This window comes from Rhea pennata, chromosome 7, assembly GCF_028389875.1.
Source record: "Rhea pennata isolate bPtePen1 chromosome 7, bPtePen1.pri, whole genome shotgun sequence".
NCBI classification, from domain to species: domain Eukaryota; kingdom Metazoa; phylum Chordata; class Aves; order Rheiformes; family Rheidae; genus Rhea; species Rhea pennata.
Window position 1 is genome coordinate 9201089 of NC_084669.1, and position 20692 is coordinate 9221780.

General features: G+C 38.0%; 1 protein-coding gene and 1 long non-coding RNA gene across 11 annotated transcripts in view; one reads left to right on the top strand and one right to left on the bottom strand.

The window, feature by feature from the left end:
- The window catches only part of ABLIM1 (actin binding LIM protein 1), a 216306-nt gene that overhangs the window by 64784 nt on the left and 130830 nt on the right, over nucleotides 1-20692 (top strand). The window contains exon 1 of one of the 10 annotated variants that reach the window (XM_062580664.1): nucleotides 14638-15021. The exons of the other annotated variants lie outside the window; for them this stretch is intronic. Coding sequence (XP_062436648.1) covers nucleotides 15006-15021 — 16 coding nt within the window. The 5' untranslated portion in view covers nucleotides 14638-15005. Of the gene's footprint in view, nucleotides 1-14637; nucleotides 15022-20692 lie in introns of those variants that run through there. 10 annotated transcript variants of the gene reach the window in all.
- LOC134143038 (uncharacterized) lies at nucleotides 4220-14624 on the bottom strand. The gene is made up of 3 exons (XR_009959009.1): nucleotides 14394-14624; nucleotides 13922-14053; nucleotides 4220-4851 (listed from the first exon to the last, which is right to left on the bottom strand). It is a non-coding gene; the product is annotated as an uncharacterized LOC134143038 (long non-coding RNA).

The following is a 20692-nucleotide window of genomic DNA, read 5'->3' on the forward strand; positions in this document are numbered from 1 at the left end:
TTGCAGTTAGATATAACTCTTGTGTGTTAAGGAAAACTGAAAGCCTGAGCTGAACATTGTGTGTGCTGCTACTCTGGAGAGTTTGGCTGAGTAAGGATTCTGAATTTGTCTTTGAGCAGGGGCCCTTCTGGCTTCTACCTGTAACTTCCTGTTAGAGATGATAAATGTTGTTTTAGTTTTCTTTTTGCCTTTTTTCTTTTTCTTTTTTTCTTTTTTTCTTTTTTTTTAATCTTTGGCTTTGGAATTTCCTGTGGCTTTCTGGTGCACAGTTGATGATTAACTCTGTCTTTACTCAGGGAGAAATATCCATTAGATGATTAGATTAGCAAGTTACTAGAATTGGATTAATGTAAATACTTCTTTTAAGTGATTAAGTTGACTTGGCACAGTATCTGTGAAGCTTCTCCTGTCAGCCATACAGGAAAGTGGAAAGGAAGAGAGCATGAGGAAACCAGTCCTCAGTATTTAAGAGAAAGCTTAAATGCTTCTGTTTGTAATAGACAGTGGAAGCAACAGAACAGATTTTGCCAAAGAAATCTGCTTATGAAGCCATGTTAGTCAGCCTTTGTACGTGTTTCAAAAAGGAGGACAAACATGCCCTGCCTGTTGTATAACCTTTTCTCCATAACAAATACAGACCTGCCATAGAACAGAGACCTGGTAGATTATAAATGCACATGTGTACATGTATAGTTTATTATGATGATTCTATCATAATAAGATTTTTAACATAGCAAGGTTTTTATTTTTGTTTTTAACTAATCCTCTTATACATCTCAGATACATTCTTTCTCTTGCCCTGTATCATTAATCTGATTTTCAGATACCGTGTAGAGGTTCTGCTTCAGGTTTATGCATTCCTAGGGATGACTTGTAACTGATTACAATAGTTTTAGATGGTGGTCACCTGACCAAGCATACTGTCATAATCTCTTGAAGATAATCACTAAAAATACATCTTCCTTAATCTCCTTTGCCGGATAAGGAAAAAAGAGAAGGATCTGTAAGGACAGCATGCTGTGAGTAGTAGACTGAATACATACACTACAGGTTCCTCTCCCCGGCTTCTTTCTAATAAAAATGCCTTCTTTCCCTATTTTAAACACGTTTGGGAAGCTGTGTGGATTAAGTAAAAGTAAAGAATTGGTTTTGGAAAAGGTGAAGTTCAGAAATTCAGTCAAAAGGATGTCAATTATTGAGGATGGGGACATTGCAGAGGTCTTATATCTCATTCCCAAGAAGAGTGTACTGAAGCAGCTGCCCTACTTGAATCCAGATGACTACTACTTATGTGAGCAGTTATTTGACAGTCCTAAGGATCTGGGTAAGTGAGGACTGGCATCAGATCTCCTTTTTTCTCAGTATATAGATTGGATTGATTTACAGTTAGCAGATTTTTTGCTTAGCAGAAAGATGTTTATGACAACAGATGTGCTCAGGTGTGGATTAGTGAATGACAGGATGGAAAAGGATAAAAAATCAATCTAAACAGTCAAAAGTAGCTGATGGATAAGATGCATGTGTATGTGGCCATCTTGGAACAAAGAGGGTCTTAATCTGCAGAAGTACTCAAGCTGGAAAAACACTTCTGAAAGTACAGCATCACATGATGGTATTTTCCAGAGCTCGAGTATGTGTTTTATGAAACTATATTCTCTTTTGTTTGTTTTAAACCTGTTGCCTATTAGTTTCATTTGAAGCTGCCTAATTTTTGAATCAGAAGAGACAATTAACAGTCATTTCCTGTTCACCTTTGCCTTGTCACTTGTGAGTTTTAGACCTCTGTTGTATCTCTCACACAGATACTTCTTTCCCAGGATAAACAATCATAGTTTATTTAGATGCTTTTTGTGCCTCTGAAGTCCATGCCTTTGATTATCTTTTTTCACTTTATTTCCGTAGCTCTCCTATAACCTTTGTAAACATTAGCGGTAGAATTGCATACAGTATTCAAAATACAGCAGGATGTGGATGTGTGCAGAGTTGTGACAATCCTCTCTACTCCTTCCTATAATTCTTAATATTTGGTTTGTGTTCTTTATTAATATTGAACTTTGGTTTATTCCTTAATAAAACTGTTTATTGGTGGAGAGGCTGATGTATTCACCTGCTTAGATGATTTGTTATGCTCCATTAAGAATTATATATATTTTTTTTTTCTGAAAATGCCAGTCTATGAAGTTGGTTATATGTGTTCATCTGGAACTTGCATATAAACTTCAAAAACGCAGTCTTTTGCAATTTGCATTATGGTCCTCAGTTTTGATCCCCAGATTGCTTATGTGCTGGAATTTTGCCTGTCCCTTGACAGATCAAGCAGACTGCATATACTTATCATTCTGTTCAGCTATTAAAAATGTTAATAACAAGTGGCTGTATATGTCAGGGAAGTATTTTTCAAAGATCTGCTTTCAGATTCATTATTTCTTAGTGCTAGATAACATTTTTTGTTCCATGCAAATAGCTTTTTGCTAGTTAGCTCTGTGCCTGATTAACTTCATGGTAGAATAGTAATAGTGACCAAAACCCTTATACTGTTTTGGATAGTTACTGCTTATGAGTGATCAGTTGTGTTAAAAGGAAAATTTTAGTGAAGCCATTGCTAAAATGAGAGGCAAATACGTAATACAGCCGTGAACCAGAAGAAGCTGGTAGTATTTGCTTTACCAGCCCCTCCAGTGTTGCTCATTGGTTTTCTGGAGAAAATGTAGACAATTAGGCATTTTTATAAATCATAACTCAGAATAGAAAATAAATTGAATGAACAGTGACAGGCTATGCTATTGATCCATGCAGGAACTCCAAAGAAATTCTTTGTTTGTGTAGCAGACTTGAGAATCACTTTTTGCATTAATTCATAGGGGGGCTTATAAATCAGTCTAGAAATTTGCAACTGTGCAGTTCTCTACTAATTTGTCAGCAAGTGCAGAGGTAGTGGGTCAGATTCTGATTAACAACGTGCTGCAGTAGATCAAGCATAAATCCTTAGGACCTAATTTTTTCTTTCATCCATCTGTGTGGGTGTCACCATTTTATGAGAGGGTGATATGCTCCTGCTTTCCAGTAGTGTGAATAACACAAGTAGAGAAGTTGCAAGGTGTCTAGCTTCTCAGCTTTACCTAAGTTACAGCAGTGGAATCAGAATAAGAACTCCAGCTACTTAGAACAAAAATAGTGAAATGGTTGCTGGAAATATGTGAGAACGTGTATTATTTATTGATGTGGTTGTAAAAGGTACATGTGCCTTTAAGTTACAAAACACATGAATCCCTGTTTTAGGCTATGTGCCTGCTTGGTTGGGGATTATGGTGCCTCAAGTACTACAATATTCAGCAGCTTATACCCTGCTGGGAGAGAGTTTGTTGTCTGTATTTGATTTTACAAACAGGGATTAGAAATGATCCTGTCCAAGCATTTGGAGACACAATAAATATTTCACTTGCTGCTTACAAGTGGAACGATAATCATCAGGAAAGGCCTATTTTTTAGTTATTTTGGAAGGTCAGAAATTTTCTCAACAAGTGCAGAGCTGTTTGGTGTTTGGGAAGTGAGTCTTTGAGTCTCATAGGTTTAACCCTTGACATGCAGACTTAGCACTCTTATCATGAAATGTCATTGTTTCCCTAAGGTAAAGTTGGAATATCCTGTCTCAGGCTAAATGGTGGAATGATACTGTCAGGTAAAAGTACTCTAAAAATTGAAGAAGAGTTCAAAAGGAGAGTTCAGGAGAGTGTTGAATCAGTGAAAGGGAAAGACAGAAGACTGGTCTTTGGATTTGTTTGGCCAGCAAAGACTTATGGAACAACCTTCATTCCCATTTCTAGGGGAGGTGATAAAGGACTGACTGCTTTCCATCAGGCAAACTGCCATTCAGATGGTTTGCTGCAACAAGATCTGTGTTAGCCGAAAAGGCCTGGTTTGGCACGTGGCTTTAAGCCTCTCAAGGCCATGCTCTAGTACAGGGAAGGATATGGAAAAATGCTTGATGTTCAGGACTAGCAAAGGTTGAAAGCTGGTTGCAAAAGAGCCATGGATTTTCAAAGAGAAAATAGGCTTGTGAGCTGTGTTGTTTCTTGTATACGGTAGTTATAGATGTGGTGTTATCTGTTGCTTCTACATGTTTCCCTTCTCTGTTCCTGCAAACTGAATGCTGCTCAGATGGAACAGGGATGTATAGCTGATGAGAAGATACACACAGTATTACCTAAGCCACCTGCTGTACGAGTTTAGTAATGCTTTATGTAACAGTCTTAATTTAAAGCAGGGCTTGTGAGAACGTGTTGGATCAGCTGGACATAAAGGAAGACAGAAGGCATCTGTCAGGATCAGAAGAGCGTGGTAGCAATAGAGAGAGCATGAAAATACCTCCATGAGGAGCCAGGGAACAGACTGTACTGGTGCATAAAAACTTACAAAGCCTTGAAACATTGACAAATGAGGTCCAGGGAAAAGATCTGTTTTATCTGTATGCATGTGTGCAGGGAGGAGGGTCTGAGAGATGAACAGGGTAACACAAGGGAATATGAAGAGGTAAGGTGTTTTTCTTGAGAGGAATTGGTGTTACAGATTTGGAACTGAAGGTCTAGCTATAGAATACTAGCTGCTGCATAAACATTAGAATCTTCCTCTTATTTTACATCTAAGACTCCACACATTCTCTAGCTTCGTCATCAGTAGGATTTTCTTGCTGTGCAGGAAAGCTAGAGGTTATGATATCCTTGCTGTCAGTCCCCGGCTACGGAAAGGAAGAGGCATCATGTGCTTCATTGTCGTTTTCCAAGCTTTGTACCAAGAAGTGCCCAAGATCTCGCTGAAGTGTGCAGCTTCTTTAACAGCTTCCCCTCTTGTTACCTGGACAGAGAGAAAGAAGACACTGTGGTAAAATAAATCTGTATTTTAATCTTTGATTTTACCTGCTAAAGGTGTTTCTATCAGAGACACCTGGAGTAGGTGTTCCCCACAGAGGGTGTAATTGCTGTGACCTACAGCCGTAGAATTTTAATGGTGCCATATGAGCATGTCAAGTCTACTAAATTAAGCAATCTGGATTGTGGCAAGTGGTGATATAGAAGAGCGAAAAATCCGGGTTTTGTTGATATTTTAGTAGGTAATACTCTTTCTTTAGATGCTGAGAGGTGCCGTACAGACTGTTTGTGTACTTAAGATAGTTTTGCTTTTTGACAGCTCTTCAAATGAATTCCTTCAAATAGTGATCTCTCCTGGCCCCAGTCCTACAATGCTTTTAATGCTGACTTACCGGAAGAAACAGGGAACATGCTAATAAAATTTGCAGTAACCCAAGTTTGGAAGTGTTGTGTCATTCTTCTGCAGGACAAGATCAGAATTCAAAATGATCTTGACGAGTCAGCTAGATAGTTTGAAATCATACAGTTGAAATTCAGCGAAGACAAGTGTAAAGTGTTGGACTTAAACAGATAAGAAATGGAAAATAACTAACAGTACTCTGGAAAAGAATATAGAGAATAACAGCACTTATCACAATGTACATGTGAATTAACAACATGATGCTGTTGCAAAAAAGTTGTTCTTATGCTGGAATATGTTAGCAGCAGTGTTCTTTGTATAATAAGGGAGATAATTTTCTACTGTTTTTTTTTTTAATTTTGTTTTATTTTTTCATAAAAGGCACTGGTTGTATACTGTGTCTGGTTTTGAATATCACCTTTTAAGAAAGCTACTGAAAAACTAGAAGGAAATTAGTAGGTGATGGTAAGGATAATAAGTTTAGAAGAAAAGACTTAGGGAAGATTAACAGAATTAGATTTGCTCAGTCTAGGGAAGATCCAGCTTGGAGAATAAGGACAAAGTTTTTAGATACACAGGCAATGAAGTGGATGAATTGATTACCTAAGCATCTTTTGGAAGTTTTTATCAATGTCACTGATGGTCTAGCTGCTTGATCCACTGTAGGACTCTGATGTTTTGAGTTTGTTCCAATCTTCTGTTTCTATGATTACAGATTAGTTATTTGTGTTTGGGGGGAGAATTATTATGATTATCTTTTTAGGAACACATAGTGCTAATGTTTTGACCCAGTTCAGATTCGGAGAACTGTATTTCTCCCTCCTTGCATGCTTGTTTTTTGCGAGGGGGCGGGGGAAGAAGAGGAGGGGAAGAGGGGCGAGAGGGGCAGGAGAGAAAGGATGGGCTTTGCTGTGTTACTGCAAAGATTCCTAGGCCTGCTGAACTGCATGGACTGAGCACATCCTCGAGGTTACACTTCCATCTTGGAAAGAACCTGTCTCTTCCAGCCTCTCTGCAAACTGGTTGGAAATCCTTTGCAATACTAGTGTGTGGCTGGGGTACCGCATGGAAAGCCATGTGTCCCTGGTAAGGATCAGCCAAGCATAGCAAGCTGCTGTCTCTTGGGTCACCTGCACCATAGGGCCGTTCTAACCACCATCATGACAGAGAAAGAAACCTTGCTTCTGTCTTCTCTGTACAGTGCTTAGGTATTACCCTGGTGTTAAATAGCAAGGACTTTCACACAAACAACACTCTGAGGTGAAAGCCTTTTCCATCTGTTTTATTAGAAAAACTGCTTTCTTCTCTGCCCCTTACCACAACAGTAGTTAGTACTATTGTGATTTTGATCCTGCAATGATTGCATGTATTGAAGGTGTATTTACTTATTTCATCAACTTTACTAGGATGGCTTTTTTCACTCCTGTTCCATTAAAACTTAAACATAAGCAAATGTTTTCGCTTGTGTTGCTCCAAGAGTCACGGAGAATGGCTGCAGTGGGCAGAATTCACCTGATTCAGGTGCTTCAGCATTATCACCTGAGGAATAAATCTGCCTGTGAAACAAGCTGAGTAATGGTTTCGTGTTTGAGCAAAAAAGTGTAGATGAAACTCCTTGTCTGTGTTTGGCCCTAAAAAATCTTTGCTCTGTAAATGTGCACAGTTAGCTCTATTTATTAAAAACAAAACCAAAACACTTTGAAATTCATAGGCCTCTCAAGCAGAAAATGAAGCATTCCTCCTTATTAGGTGTGATGTCTCTGCTCCCATTTAATCACTGATGGTGCTACATTTTTACTTGGAGTACCTGAACATTTAATGTCTTCTTAACCCTTGGCATCCTGTTTCTGCCTTCCAGGCATTGAGGGACAGGTTGTTGCTAGTGTTTTAAGTTCAGTGCAGACTAACTTGCTTAGTACTTCAGTAGTTAAACATTAATCTGTTTAAAGTAGCATGGTTCAGAGCAACTGGATTCACTTCTGTGTGTTTCTCTACTCCCTCTCTAAATTCTTTGTCAGCTGTTTTATTCAGTAATCAAGAACACGGTTGCAGTTCTGCTGTTACTAAATGATGAGAAAGCTTAGCTAAGTCAGATTTGAGTAGAAGGAAATAATGAAAAAAAAATTTTTACACAATATGTGGGTGTGTGCTTAGGTATACATAGGTAATAGCAACAGCGTGAAGATAATTAAGGGGAACTTAAGCAAAGAGCTCATTTGCTCTGTAACTCCATAACACTGATGGGTACAGGCTGCTCTGACTGGAAAGAGCATACTGTGGCTACACATCCCCCACTTTGTGTACAGGGAGTCCTGCTTTTGTTCTGCGTCTGATTGCCGCTTCCTCTCCGGTGTCTGTCTTTTGCAGTTGTATAATCTAGGTATTTTTATCAAGCAACTGAGAGAGAAATGCTGTCTCCTTCCTGGGCAGGATTGAAGTAGGAGAGCAGGTTCGCTTGTTGCTTGCTTAAGGTAGAAAGAGAGCGGCCCCTCTTCTGTTGGTTTGTGGGTGTTCAGAGCCACTACTCCTGCCTTCCTTGTGCATAGGAAAGATAAAGGCAACCTAGACAGATTAATCTGAAAATGGAAGCTGGTTTCAAGCTGAGGATGCCTTTCTGCCAGTAGGTAAAGTACTAGCGGCCCCGGGATGGGGAAAAGAGAAACAGAAAATGTTCATGAAAATATTCATTCTTCTGCTCAGAAAGCTGTGTCTTAGGCCTACTCTCCTTTTCCAGAAAACGGAATACTGGGACAGACTTCAGAGCAGAGGGGAGGGAATACGAAATGGCTCTCCTCACTTGCTCTGATTTTTTTTTTTTTTTTTTTTTTTTTTTTAACTTGAAGCAAGAGGAGAGGAACAGAGTACAGAGCCTTTCTTGTGCTCCATCATGTACCTGTGTACTGGTTGAAGAGAGGAAGAACGCTAATTCCTGGTAGGCCCCTTCTCCTTTGTGCATGAGAAGTGGAGCTATCACTAAGTAGACTTTCATATACAAGGACCTTAAAAATGTCTTTTAGTTTAGGAAGATGACAGAAACTTGACAGACCTCTCTGGGTTTTTTTTGTTAAAATGGCAGAAAGCTAATAGAAAGAGAGGTAAGAAAGGAAAAGTAGGAATGTTCATCACTAACTTTCCTGAAGGGCAAGTGTGGGGACAGGCTTTTGTGAGACTATTGGGGCGTATTTCTACTCTACGCGAGTTCTTTCCTCCTTATACACATGGCCTCCATATGATATTTTGTCCTGACATGGTGACATTAATGATGACAGTTGTCAAAACTGTTAAATTTATTTTCATTTTGTCTTACATAATCATTCTTGAACTATTCTCTATTTAGGTGTATTTCATGTTGGCTTCTTGGGCTAGTAAACTTGTGTTTAATAAAGCCAACTTAATTCTCAGTTTGACTTTGGAAGATGTAGTAACAGAGTAGACTAATACTACACTGTGTAGTGTACATACACTACTCAGTGAATGTACTCAGAAAGCATATTTTTCTCTGTAAGAGCCTCTGTGGTTCTTTTTATAGGACGTTGGATGGGGAAATAACTGTTGGGAGTGAGATACCTTTGCAGTACATTAGGTGCCTTTTTTAGAGAGTCCTATTTATAATTTAATGTGGAATCAGAGGAGGAAGCTATCATCTGACATAGTGAAAATTGATTAGTCCAGCTTAAATATAAGGACGTTATGTATCTGTTGTCAGCATGATTGATTACCTCATCTTCAAGGATTACAGTTATATATTGAGGCCTATACTAAAGGTTAATGCTATAGTGATGTACTCAGTCACGTCTCTTGAGCTTGCAAGGCAAAGAGATTGCTTCTATCCTCCACGAATTAACTGATGGGCAGGAAGCTGCTTCGATCTGTTATTTCATGGACCTCTCATAGAGATTCAGACTCCTGCACTCCTGCTGATTTCACTAAGCCAAAAACTCCCACGACAGGCTGTAGGAGCTATTCTGCAGAGTTAATCCAATTCTGAAGTGGATTATCAATAACAAATCTCTTTAACCTTAGGCATGTACAGGAAAGCATGACACTTGGCTATAGGTTCTCCTGTCAAGGATTTCTGTGTTCATGCAAGTTATTTGCTTAGTCAGCAGCAATTATCAGATGGTTGCTGACAGTACGCTCATATTCCTATCTACAGCAGTATTGGTTGTGATCATGATTTGGCTAGACTACTAAATCAGATTTTAGCAGATGAATAGTAGTGATTTCATATAGTAGGTTTTTTTTTAAAAAAAATGTGTAAACTGCTATCACTACAGCATATTATTGTACTGTATCTCAGTTCGTCAGGAGAAACATAGTATCAAATATGTATACTGTAAAAGATCATGCAGGTATTAATAAAGCATAATCTCCTTTGTAAGGATTAACAGCAGCATAAGCAGTTTGGAAGCAAGTTGTTGTATCAGTAATATAAATCTGTGCTCTGAGTGAAACATTTGTATGTATCTACAGTAAGGACAATACCTGTCAATGAATTTTTTGTATTTTGGGGGCCACTGTAAAGAAGTGTAATGTAACAATCTTTTCTCATCTGTTTGTAAAGAAAAAGATAATCTAGAGGGTTCCACTAGTCTTTACATAATGCTGTGTGTTACAGACTTATAAATGCTTAGAGTAAAGCCAGGTGTGCTGATTTCAGTATTTTGTCTTGCAATAAAGTAGGCATTACCATTTTACTATTTTATCTGTTTATCTGTTTTTGAAGACTACTATTGCTGTTCTTGCTTGCAAGTATGTTTAGAAAATCAAATTTATTTAAACTATCCAGACCTCTCAAAATCTGGGAAATGATTTTATTGCCAAGGAATATAATTTTATAGAATATTAATTTGTTCTATTTATAAAAACAGTAAGCTCCCAAATCTTGATGGATCAGCATGAAATAGACTGTGTTTTGCTTAATCAGATTATATTTTTGGTAAATTTTAATATAATTTACTTCAAGAGATTGATGCCACATGATTGTAAATACTGACAACGCAGAATGCTTGAATTCAAGTGGCATGACATAGTCTACAAAGAGAAGTGCAGAACACTGGAAAAGTTATGGATGGGATCCAGCCCATCAGACATAACTTCCCTGACTATCAGTAAGGATAACGTGATTATCACAGGATGTAGGGTTGCAGGGCCGCAATATGTACCATGCTCCTCTAGACTGTTTAAAATTTTTGATAGGGTAATGCAGAGGATTTCAAGTGGTGACGTCAGACTGTGGGGTCTTCACAGCTCTTTAACATTCTTGTTCCGTATGGGGCAGTATGATGAGGAGATGAGCCGGAGGGAGCTTGGCTACCTAAGGCCACTGGATAAGCTTCAGTGTGAAGTCGTCAGAGAGGAAAAACTGCAGTGAGGATGTGGAAAGGTTATACAGTGGAATAACTGCTAGAGAGGGACTTTCCCTGCTGCATGCCTACAGGTTTGGAAGACTTGTACATTTACTGAGGGATACTGTAAAAACCTGCAGAGGCAACAACAGCACATGCAAGAGTAGTTTTACTAAACACCTTATGTCTGTCTTGAGGAATAAACACCTAGCTATTCAGACCTAGTATGGCGGACAGTTTTATGTCAGGTATAGGCTGAATTCTGTTCTGCAATCTGTCTAGGTAAATCTGGAAAACTCCACTGAAGTCAGTTCTCTTCCTTCTTTTCTACTAGAGTCAATAAGAAGCATTGCTGCTTGTGCTAGTTTCAAAAGATGGAAAATGTGTCACTTGGACAGGTGACTGTGGACACATCAGAGGAATAGATATATTCAAGAGGAGCAGAAGCTGGGAAATACTTACCAGTATAGCTTAAGAATGCTAAAACTAGAAACCATGAGTTTCCCTTTCAAAGCACTGGGACCACTGTGATGTGATGGGCTTGTTGCAAGAGATCCCTTGTTGACATTAATGTTTTTCCTCCAAGCAGGCACAGTTAAGACAGGATAATAACTAAAGCAGGTCATCTTCTCTTTAAGAGCAGGAGAAAGAGGGGTTTTGTTCGAGGAGGAGGAAGGATTTTGCCGAATGCGGGAGCTGAAACTCAATAGAAGTGCTGGCTCTTACTTAACTTAGGTTGTACAATGGCTAAGCTTGGGGCAGGCTTTGTTGTCAAAACTGTTGTGCCAGAAGCAGAAGAACCTTAAGTAGAGGGTATTTTCCTAGATGTCACTTACTAAAAAAAACTTCCACCCTTTCCCCTTTGTATTTTCTAATAGACAGTTTCCTTCATTGATCAATTAACAGGAGATCTCAGTCAGTTTTGAAGAAATTTGTGTAAAAATCATGCACTGATTCATATAAACCATGGTCTCATCTGTGAAGAATGGGAGCAAGATAAAACTATGAAAGCCAACTTTTAAAATGAGAATAACAAACCTCAGATCATCGCTAAGCTGCTTAATATCTTATGTGTACTTTTTCAACATTATTACCAGACAATAATTTAAACCAAAACAAACTGGTTAAACTCTTTCTCTTTCCAGAGTAATCTCAATATGATTCTCATATCTTTTGCTGAAGAGTATTTTTCACCATAAAGTAGCAGAATTTGGTTACTCTTGCGAATACCCTATTTAGCTATTGTGTACTCATTGTGACTCACTCAGACTGTATTCAAGGAAAACTCTTCATTAGATTAAAGTTGTACAGTGCAAAAGGTTATCTGAAGAAGGTTATTCTTCCTTCCTTTAAAATATACATCTTTGAATATAATAAGTCTCAGGAGTTTTTTTCCAGAATTCCTAGTTATTCTTTCATCTCCTATTGATAGGGTATTTGAATAGATTCTGAATTGTACAGCAGGGTGAATTGTAGTCTTCAGGATTAAAAATGAGATTAAAACCACAAATCATTCTAGTGTAAAAAGACTTTATTTATAATGCTAAGATTTGATTTTTCATATTCTTTTACTCAGGAGTAAATTATAATTGATTCCTAAACTCTCCAGTAAAATTTATTACAGTCTGTATTTTAAAATTTATTTTTATGTGCATGCTACAGCCTAACATTGCAGGCTGAGTGATGTAAGGGAAGGCTTCCATTCAGCCAAGGTTGAGATGAGATACAGCAGTGCTAATCTCTAGCACATGTGAAAAATGGAGGTAACGAACTCAGAGTACAGAAAGTCCCCATACCAGCAGTCAGCTTCTGTTTCAGCAGCTGCTGAAGCAAAAAATGAATGCTCATCATTGATGCGAGCCTTTCAAGGGTGTCTGGCGATCACAAGAACGGGTTAAGAGTATCCATGCGTGTAGAGCATAGACTGTCTAGCACATCAGAGCAAATATTTATGAATGAAGGTACTGCTTCCCATTCTGCTGCTACTGTGGAGGCAAGGCTAATGAAAAAGAACAAACGTGCCTCTTTCAGGACCCTGTCATCTAACCGTTCACAGAATACAGTGTGCTTAAGAACACGGCTAGGTTGAATTGCAGCCTGACTTTCTAACGTGTCAGAAGTGTGACATAATGTATGATGTCCCAGTGTCGGTGGGGTTTAGCCCAGTTCCACCAATTGAGTCTCAAATGCTATTTTTAGCAGCGAAGTGAGTCATAGCAACAAGAATGTCAGGCTGCCTGGGTTGTGCTTCTCTTACACATTAGACTGCTAACAATAGAAAGCCAGCCTAGATTTGTTAGGGAATAACTATTTTTCCCATGCATGTGCCTGAACAACAACAAGATATATATATATATGTATGTGTGTATATATATACACACACATACACATACATATATAGATATTCCTATTTTTTGTTAAGAAAATGTCACTGAGTAAGGAATATCCTTTTATTGGTGAAACACACTGGTTTATTTAATTTCTTTTAGTTGTTTTGGGTGGCAAATATACAAAATACTTTGAATTTATTTACTACAAATATTTTTAATATAGGATGTGTGCTCTGATTTTTCCATCATATGTCAACCATTTGCTGCTCTGAGTGATGGCTGTGGCTTGTTTGTTTACATTAATTTCTCTCTCTGCTAAATATAGTAGTTTTGAGAAAGAATCCCCTTGCGATGGTGTGAGTTCCAATTCAAATCCAGCGCTCAAAAGCCTCTCGGAAAATCGTCTGACTCTGGGCTCAAGATAGCTTTTGTTTTAGGGATAGAGAGTGTGGTGCTGTCTAAATGCAATTGTGCCACTGTCACATAACCTACAGTGTTACAGACCACTGAGTTGTGGTCAGGTTGAAGCGGCAGTCTTTTAGATCTGCCCTTAATCTTGCCAGGAATACCTTTGTTTTGAACCCAGTTCTCTTCTATGGATGACTGAGCTCTCCTTGGCAAGTTGATTCATTTTCCTTTCTTGTTTTCTCCACTTCTAAAACACAGATGCTAAAATTTACTGCCCAAGAAAAGGTGTAATGGGATTGATCAGTACCTGTGAAGTCAGTTGTAGCTAGCTACAATGAGAAATAAAGTCATTTATAGAAGAAATGAGTGTCATATAAATACAGCAGAGTGAACAGCAAATGCTTAATTCTATGACAGAGATTCACTGAAGTCTTGATACTGGCAATATATGTATTTTAAAAATAATATACATCAAGTGGTTTGTAATTGGCATTCAGAGTTTTGAGAAACCAAACTTCCAAACTTTTCTCCATATCTGAACAGACGTTTTCTTAGAAGGTTGACTCTCACCTGGCTCGAAGAGATGTGCCAGTGGTGCTGTGTGTTGTCAGAGGGGTGTGGGAGGGTGCAAGTCCTGTGAAGTGCTGCTGTTGTGAGATACTGCTCTCTTCTCAGTTCCCTGAGTACTCGTGGCTGTCGTCTCTAAAGGAATAATGTAAGAGGAGCTGGAGTTTACTTGGTATCTCAGAATACAGTGATTACTTTGACGCGCACCAAGAATTTCACTTGTACTCTCTGATCATACTTCTAAACCTGTTTGATTACTGAGCAGTGACAGTTCTGATTTGTTGTTGTTGTTGTTGTTTTGTTATTTCAAGGTAGCGAATAAAGTCAGTATTCCCAGTTTGCCCAGATTGTTATTCTGTTCTGTACCATGGTCAGAAGACATTGAGGTACTATTCCTTAGCATGTTTTGAAGTCTAGTTAATGACATTTGATAACAATTTTAAAATAAAACCACAAGTGAATAACCAGTGCTCACCAGAGAAAATCCTGTGTGCTGCAGCTTGCCTCAACATTTGCCTGTGTTCATTGCATATTTCCTCTTTTCGTCCTGGCTCAGTTTGAGTAAATACAATAATAAGAAACTCATAAATACCATTTTGCGTGTGTGTGTGTGAACAGCTCTTCTGCTTTGCCTCTTCTCTTCTCCCTTGCAGTCTTCTGTCAGTCAGTCAGGAGCACGTTGCACTGGCAGCGCAGCTCTGCGAGGGCAGAGGAATGCAAGGTGGTGTCAGTGGCTGGAAATTAGGGACGGTGGAATTCTGCATTTGTTACACAGCAGCAGCTGTAGCTGGTTGTTTCAGCACAAGGGGCAGAGTCCACGAGCAGGGCAGGAGCTGCCATTAGCAATACAAAAAGATCGGCATGGGAGAAAGGATAAGAAGCACAAGGCAAAAAGAGACAGTGACGAACAATTGGACCATATCAGATCCTGAGGGAAATCTAACAGAGGAAGATAATTCTCTGAAATAAGCTGCTTCCCTTTCCCCCGTCCACTTTCATCTTGGCCAAGCATTGCTGGAAAAGAGATTGTTTTTAAATTACTTCAGCTAATCCTTGCTGCTTCCCCTACAGGAAGAATTTGTTTGCGATGGTGAAAGAAAAAGGTAACTGTGTTTATTGATAGACTGGGGCTGAAATGATCTAATATACCAGCCATAATCACCTGAGGTTTAAACCTTGAAATTTAATTTTAGCCTGTTTTGACTACCAGTTGCTTTTTTTTTTTTTTTTATTCCCTTCTCTGTAAATGTGATGCACTGAGAACTGCAGTGGATTGTAATGAGTATCTTGTACCTGTTTCAGTAAGGACAGAATCTGAAACATACTTCATTGAAAGTATTTGCACAGCATATACTCACTCATCTCAAGTTTGCCATTGACTGTTTTTTATTTATATTTAATATGGTTCCAAAAACTTTGACCACCAAAGCAGTTAGCTTAAAATTTTTAATGTGAACACTGGTATATTTAGCAGCTCTGGATTTGAGAGGGACATATCTTGCTGTTTCGCCTTTTCGTGAAGAAATGGGTTATATGCGATATTGTCTAATGTTTCAGTTTTGCAGCAGTAAATTAGGTATCCGTTTCAGTTACTTTAGATAACATCTTAGATCTCTTGCCCAAACATTAGCTAGTACAAGAATTCAGAGCTGCTTGTGGAGTCTTTCCTTGCAGTAATAGTGGTCTATACTTTTTATTGCATTATGAAGATGTGAAATACAGTCTAAATTGTATTTGAGAAGTGGTTTGGATTTAGTTTTGAAATATGACATCATCATAGATATATTCAGAATTAGTCTCTGTTTTCGGAAGAGGAGAATCTGTGTTCTTTACTTTTCCGAAGACTCTGTGAAAGTTAATGTGGAGTAAATTAAAACTAAGGAAGAAATAGAAACAAAAAGTAGTCATATTGAGCTAGAGTAAGTAGATTTTCACCTCTAAACAGCCACATTAATATTTGATTAGTACTCTAAAAGAAATTAATGGAATGAATTTAATCTCATCAGGTTTAGATTCAGGTGAACATGACAGAAGCCTCAGTAGTCTGACATTGTCTATCAGATATGTAGAGTTGTGATCATAACCACCATACAGTCTACTGATAACTTTTATAGATGAAAAGCACTTGTCCAGCATACATATAGTTACTTAGCAGATTTGAGTTCCATTACTTAAGATTTGCAGGATCTTTTTTATAGGTGTGATAAATACAGATTTTATAGATGAGAGCTGTTGGCCTGTTATCAGTAAGCCATACCGGAGATGGCTGAGGAAGCATGTTCACTTGAGTTCCTTGAAATGCACGTCTCTCAATCATTTTTATCAGCTGTGTCTCTTATCTTGCCTGAAGAAATGTATTATCATTCACCTTATCATAATTGTTGTTTTTTAAAGTTAAATTCTGAAATTAGGCTGCTGATTTTCTTACAATGTACATTAAATTTATGCAGTAGTTTTAACAGTGCATTCAATTTTGCATGTGTTTGATGTATTTCCCCTCCCCATGCAGCTGATGTTCAGCTGGTGGGGCTCCTCATGTGTTACGGTAGTAAGAGTGCTCTGTAACTACAACTTTGGCATCTTGCAGCATAAGCAGTGCCACACACCTGTAAAAAATTTTAAGTAAGACTTAATTTTATAGAAAATGGGAGGGGAAGACATGCTAGAATAGTGGGAAAAGTTGTCAATATATGAATAATTGAAAATACGCAAAAGACTTGAGTTTAAATCACGTCCTTTCCTTCCTTCCCCTTAAGTTTAATGCATTATTTTAAAATAGTTATTAAAACTGATGTTAGATATACAATCTGCCTTCAGTTTAGAGTCTGCAGACTTAGAGCTAAATGCTGTTTTTTATTTTGTGATTCAGTTACTGATATTTTATATCTCAGGGCTGTACCTTGTTTTTATGCCTTACTATTTTGAAATAATTTCTCAGAGTTGTTTTCTTGTGTTTTGTATTTTTTTTGTTTTGTTGTTGCTTGTTGTTATTTTTTACTTTAGCTAGAAAGTCAGGAGTTGCTACAGATTTAGAGCTACTATAAATGCCATTCTCTGAAGAGACACACTTGCAAAATGCCAAGCCAGTATACTACAGATGGTAACTTCCTTTTCAAGCATTGCCTGAATTATCCCTTTTTAACATACTGAAGTTATTTTCAGTCCAGTATCAGTTCATAAGCGTGTTAACTAGGCACTGGAGTGGCTGGTTGCAACTAGAAAAATGCAGTCCCAGTTCAGTGAAGTGCAAAACAGTTGGTAACAGTTTTTAGCAAATTAGCACGCTTCATTATACTCATACTGTAGAATGATGGCAGTGTCTGCCTGATCAGTTCACATACAAACAAAAAAACTCCTGAGGCCAGAGTGTTTTCTGCTGACACCAAATAGTGCTTCCTAAATTGTTTGACTGATACCACATTTTCATCTCTCTGACTGCATACATATCTAATTCCAATTATGAGCCCTTATTATCTGGTTACTCAGCTAAATTATCGTTACTGTGTTGCATCCAAGGACAGCCTGCCCTCTATATCATGTAACAAAAAAAAGTTTACGTATGCATTATCTATTTTCTGTGATTTAAAACACAGGTTTTGTAGCATGTTCATGCTTAGTGCATCTGTGTTGAAAATCACGTTGTCTAATGGCATAGATTGTTGTAGCTTTATTTCGATCCCCATTAGTTTACAGTAGCTGAGGATTTAGTCCTGATTCTTGATTTCTTGATCAGTTGATCAGACAAGCCTGCTAGTCTATCAAAGCATATTGGGAAATCATCTCTATATGCGGTAAAATCTTGGGTGGGGTCACACATGGGCAAACTCACAGAAGTGGGCTGATACTGGTTGATGTGAGACTCCTTCATGCTTGGACGAATAAGAGGAGGAAAGAGGAGAGTTTCAGAAGGAGCTTTTGGGATAAGGAAGTGGATCCAGAAACTTTACAATTTCTGTTCTTCAGTTACTGCTTCTCCTGATGGATAGATTCTGGCACCTACTGGGTATCAAGCTGCAGTAAGCTAGGTTGCATTTGCATATTCTTACAAATGTCAGTATGGATTTTCAGTTGGTTTCAGTTGCCCAATATGCAACACAGAAAATGTTAAATATATTTCACTCAAATGTTGACAACATTTCCTATATTATTTGGCTTCTGGTCTAGTAAACTGCTTCAGAGAGAGATTTAGTCCTCTGTTGCTGCTTTTATACCTATTGACAAGATACCAATATCCCTTAAACTTATGACCAAGAAAACTCTCTTTATGCTTGCAGTAGCTCCAGTCTTTCCTTCTCTTTTGTTCACGTATCCCAAGAGCCAGTAGAGTTCAGACTTTGAAATAAACAGAATTACTTTAGATAGGATTAGCCTTGAAAACCATGCAAGATGTTAGCTGTCTGTTAATGAGAAAGTGTCTCATCTGGAAAACCGTATCTCTCGTGATGGGTGTACTTCCAGTCCGAAGGTTGGTTTCCAGTGTGAATCCAGAAAATTTTGAAACATGGGATATGGGTCTTGACACTGTCTGGATGTCATGGACATTGATGAAATATAATCTAAACTCATGACTTCAGAACTTTTATCCCCAGGTAACCTGGGAAGGTATCCAAGTCTGTTGCATTTGGAGCGCATGGTGAGATTGTGCAATCAGATTTTGTCAGGGGAGGATTAGGGAGTTTTCTATCTTTTTTTTTTTTTTGCTTTTATTTATTTTAAATTTATTTCTGCTTGACAGCTTATTTTGGGGGCTGGGCTTTTTGGGTTTTGCTTTGATTGAGTCAATGTGCTGCCTTGTAGAAGCCACAAAAAAAGGCATTTTATAAATATGTATATTGTAGTAGAGGTTAAAAGATAGTCTTGTAGTTAAGAACTAAACTAGAGAACAGTTATAGCTGTGCTAGACTCTTAAGGTGACTTTGGGGAAGTAATCCGATCTCTCCTTTTGTTAGTTAATATGTAAAATGAAGATAAGAACATTCCTTTTATCTGCCTTGATAATTTGAATTAGAAGGTCTTTGGAGCAGAGAGTTTCGTTAACTTTGTGTCACAACTATCACAAATCTTAGTCTTGGCTTTTAAATACTACCACTTGACAAAAAAAAATGCTAGAGTATGAGAGAGATCTTATAAACATTTTATTACTTTATTAAGACAAAACACCTGTAAAATAATTACTTTTTTGTTGGCAAATACATGATGTTGCTTGTTTTCTACTTTCTCTTTATAAATTTATTTTTAGTATTATATTTCAAATTGCAGCTATGATGTGCAGCACTAGTTCTGAAAAAAAAACAAAATAACCAAGAAGATAATCAGCTCAGGCACTGAATGTTTGCTAAGATTGTGTTTTTTTCTAAATCGCACTTAATTCCCATTGAACTATGAATATTGCAATCCCAAGGGCTGGGCAAGCACACTTTGCAGTCCTGCCGTGCCTGATGGCTTCCTGTGTTTCCCACTAGTGGAATTCCATGCCTTCCTTGAATCCCAGTGTATGTAAATGCTAGTACTGTCAAGAGATGATGGCAGCTGTTTTATACTGAGAAACATGGAGAGCTTTTGCCATTTATCTCACTGGATGAAAGGGTCTAATGATTTTAGTCATTAAATTTGGGATCCACAGAATTTGTGGTTCAGATAGTGGTAGGAGCCTTTAAGCTGCTCCTCCTTCCAAAACAGGTAAAATGAGTAGAGTGCAAATTGCATTGTGAATTTCTTGAGAGGGGATTCAGCAGACAAGAGTTTTAAAGGTACTGGCACTTTCTGTAATAGAGTCTTTCTGTAGTAAATTGCACCCGTTTAAAATATATTAAGCTGAGGCAAAGAAATATTCTTCTGAGGGGAGCTAGAAAGTGTGGTAGGAAAGTACTTGCATTTAGGATAATATTTTGGCCTGCCCCTTTATAAGAGTCAGGGGTCCTTTTTGTGGATAATTAATGTATAGTAGGGGAAAAGACTGAGTTCGGTTAAGCAAAATATGCTGTGTCTTTTGGGTGGGAGAACCTGTAGAACAGGATTTGTTTATGCCTGGTTTCCCTCATGTCCATAATGAATCTAAAAAGGATTGTTTGTAGTAGAGTTGGTTCCCCACCTGTAGAACAGTCAATATCCCCCTAAAGGGTGGCTAATCTTTGCCTTGGGTTAGCCTGGATAGTTTTCAGACTCACTAGGGGCCTGGCTTTAGGAGAACACTTAAGCATTGTCTTAAGACTATTCTGTTCAGCAGAGGATGTCCTTAAGTCTAATTGAATTACTGGGATTAAATTTAAGGAAGTGCATCAGTGCTGTCTCAGACTCCAGTTTTGGGGGCTGTATGATGTTTTTGTAGCAAAGTCACATATTTTGTTAATGTCAGTTGCTTTGTGTTGCATGTTAGCTGCCCTCTTGTAAGACAAAAATGAGAGAAATGATAATAACTTCTATATGAATTTATTATAAAATGCTGTCAATCCAGAAACGTTTGATTCCTTGTATACCTCAATGGCGTATGTTATCTGTTATTATATTTCATTATTTATAGACAGAGAAGCAGAAACAGGGAAGCTGAGGAATCTCCTCAAAGCTGCAAAATGAGGAGTAAATGCTAGAATAAGGATCAAATTGAGTAATACTAACTGTTTAGAAGTGAAGTTTTAATGCTTGTATGCTGTGCAGGAACCTAATTTGACGTCCTGTAAACAGTGTCAACAGGCTAGCTCCCTTAACAGCATTGTTCCCAGTGCTGTTAATGCCATATCGAGGTTGTTGTTGTAATTCATATGGCAGTACTTGGAT